Source organism: Solanum dulcamara, chromosome 3 (assembly GCF_947179165.1).
Source record: "Solanum dulcamara chromosome 3, daSolDulc1.2, whole genome shotgun sequence".
NCBI classification, from domain to species: domain Eukaryota; kingdom Viridiplantae; phylum Streptophyta; class Magnoliopsida; order Solanales; family Solanaceae; genus Solanum; species Solanum dulcamara.
The window spans coordinates 80,055,830-80,058,725 of NC_077239.1; the positions used below are offsets into that span (position 1 = coordinate 80,055,830).

The 2,896-nt window shown below is 32.0% G+C and overlaps 1 protein-coding gene across 1 annotated transcript; it reads left to right on the forward strand.

The window, feature by feature from the left end:
• The first annotated feature begins 711 nt into the window (after positions 1-711).
• LOC129881896 (S-adenosyl-L-methionine:benzoic acid/salicylic acid carboxyl methyltransferase 3-like) lies at positions 712-2,310 on the forward strand. Its single transcript, XM_055956011.1, has 3 exons — positions 712-1,089; positions 1,250-1,504; positions 1,782-2,310. The coding sequence occupies exons 1-3, from the start codon at positions 751-753 to the stop codon at positions 2,130-2,132; spliced, it is 945 nt and encodes a 314-aa protein (XP_055811986.1). The 5' UTR covers positions 712-750; the 3' UTR covers positions 2,133-2,310.
• The last annotated feature ends 586 nt before the right edge of the window (positions 2,311-2,896 follow it).

The following is a 2,896-nucleotide window of genomic DNA, read 5'->3' on the forward strand; positions in this document are numbered from 1 at the left end:
CAAGACAAAAAAAAAAAAGTTCATTAGTTATGCAAACAATTCTTTGGTTCAGATAACATAAATATAATTATTCATTGAATGGAATAAATTACCAACTAATGTTCATATATCAAATTAAATCATGTGTAATTGTCTTTAAAGTGATTCGAGAGTGTAAATCTTGTTTACATATAGCATTATTACTATATAAAAGTTATATTCTTATTTATTTTGAACAATTACTTGTAGTCTATTCAATTTAGATCGCATAAAAATGTCATCGTACTCGGAAGTGAATCCAAAAAGAGTAACATGCAGCATTACAAGAATAATAGTTTTTAGACATAATGCATATATACCTTGAGCCGAGGGGGGTTTCATTCGAATCACCTTCGACAGAAAATTATAATACTTATATATGGTTTAAATAATTTTTTATGTATATAAAGTAGATGTCGAACCTCCTTCGACTAGCTCGTGTGTCTACTTATTCAAATTTTAAACTCTCTTATTTAAAATTCTGACTCCGCCATGTATCGAAATATAAAAAATTAAAGGATCCAGCATACACCCCACAGTTATATACCTTACTTAAAATTTCAAGCAATATAGCTTTGTAATTATCTTTTTGCTGATCTGGAAGTGTAAAAATATATTTTGAAATTAACCTAATGATATATTTATTTCTTTTTTATGAACAGAGAAAGGCCATTCTCATGACAAAGCCAATAATAGAACAAGCCATGAGTGATCTCTATTGTAGCCATTCTCATGAGTCATGACAATGCATTGCTGATTTGGGTTGTTCCTCTGGAGCAAACGCTTTCTTGGTGGTATCAGAGCTTGTTAAAATCATCGAAAAAGAACGAAAAAAAACATGAATTTCAATCACCAGAGTTTCATTTTCTCTTCAATGATCTTCCTAGCAATGATTTTAACACCATTTTTCAGTCATTGGGAAAATTTGAACATGATTTGAGAAATAAAATTGGAGAAAGATTTGGTCCATGTGTTTTTAGTGGAGTATCTGGTTCATTTTATACTAGACTTTTTCCTTCAAAGAGTTTGCATTTTGTTCACTCCTCTTATAGTCTTCATTGGCTATCTCAGGTATGTTTGTGTTCACTTTTACTTATCAACTATACTAAAAAATATATTCACCTTTTCGTATCAAGAGCGAAAACTATATTTTCTTTTCATGTTTTATTCTTAGTATCAATTACTTATATTTCAATTTATTATATTTTCTTCTAATTATTTCATATTTTAGGTTCCTGATTTAATTGAAAAGAACAAGGGAAATATTTACATGTCAAGTGCAAGTCCACTAAGTGTTATGAAAGCATATTACAAGCAATATGAAAGTGATTTTTCAAATTTTCTCAAATATCGTTCAGAGGAATTGATGAAAGGTGGAAAAATGGTATTAACATTTTTAGGAAGAGAAAGTGAAGATCCTTCTAGCAAAGAATGTTGTTATATTTGGGAGCTTCTATCTATGGCCCTTAATGAATTGGTTGTTGAGGTAAACTCTTTGTTGATTAATTTGTCCTATGTGTTTATTTTATGTGATGGTCTTTGATGATTAGGAATGAGAAAAATATTTTTGGAGCACATATGAAAAATAATATATTTATTGAAAAGAGGAGGTTACTCAGATGATATACTCTTTTACTGTCTTCTTATAATTAAAATTATTGAATGTCTTTCTTAAATTACGTCATACAAAATTTTAAAAGAGATAATATGAACCAAAAATATATGGTACCAATTTCATAACCTTTATAAATCTATTAATGCAGGGATTGATAGAAGAAGAGAAAGTGGATTCATTTAACACCCCTCAATATACACCATCACCAGCAGAAGTGAAGTACATAGTTGATAAAGAAGGTTCATTCACTATTAATAGATTGGAAACTACAAGAGTCCATTGGAATAATGCTTCTAATAATAATGAGAATATTAATAATGGTGGTTACAATGTGTCAAGGTGTATGAGAGCTGTGGCTGAGCCTTTGCTTGTGAGCCAATTTAGTCCAAAATTGATGGATTTAGTCTTTCAAAAATACGAAGAGATTGTTTCCGAGTGCATGGCTAAAGAGAAAACCGAGTTTATAAATGTCACTGTCTCCTTGACCAGAAAAAACTAAGGGCACTTATTTTCGAAAACGAAGTTAGAGCGAGTTCAGTTGATTTATCAATTTAAGTAACATATATATGTATTATAAAGTGCTAATTAATTTATGTTGTCTTGTGGAGTAGTGATGTTTTCATATTTGTCTCTCTAAAAGTTATGTACCAAAGAGAATATCTCATGTCTTTGTTATTAATTCAATGGAGAAAATGGTTGTTGTGTTGTTTTTATTATATTAAGTGAAGTGAAGGTTTTTTTTTTCCAGGAAACGGACCTTTCCCCGAGGCTCCCACCCCTCGTGACGGTCAGGGGTTGAGCCGCACACCCCCAAGCCTTATTATAGATAAAATCAGAAAGATACAATGAGGGGGACATAAACATTACCTCCAGTTCGTAAGTCGGCTAACCTACTAAGGTCGCGATACAATAAAGTGCCTCCTAAATACAAGAAAAGAGTAAGACCCTAGGAGAGGACTCCTCTCAATTCAAAATATCTAGGAAAGCGATAAATGAGGGAGACTCTCCCTTTTACAAAATTAGTCGTAACTACTAGAAAGTTCTTGGATGCTGAAGAATTCCAAGTCTGATTGTATTGGAAAGTCTAGAGATGGTTTCTTGACCTTGTTGGATACATGTTTGCATTGGAGAAATTCCAGAAATATTGGCATTGGAAGAACTCCACAAGAAGGAAGTTCAGCTGCTGCAGTGTGTTGCATGGTGTAGATGCTGAAGAGTTACAATTGAGAACTGCAACTGTCCAGCCAGGCAAACTTGGATCAA

Bases quoted from the DNA above. Each gene is read 5' to 3' on its own strand.
- LOC129881896 (XM_055956011.1), top strand. From the start codon at position 751: ATGAGTCATGACAATGCATTGCTGATTTGGGTTGTTCCTCTGGAGCAA. The intron at 1,090-1,249 runs GTATGTTTGTGT...TTCATATTTTAG, and splicing joins GTCTTCATTGGCTATCTCAG to GTTCCTGATTTAATTGAAAA. The intron at 1,505-1,781 runs GTAAACTCTTTG...CTATTAATGCAG, and splicing joins TTAATGAATTGGTTGTTGAG to GGATTGATAGAAGAAGAGAA.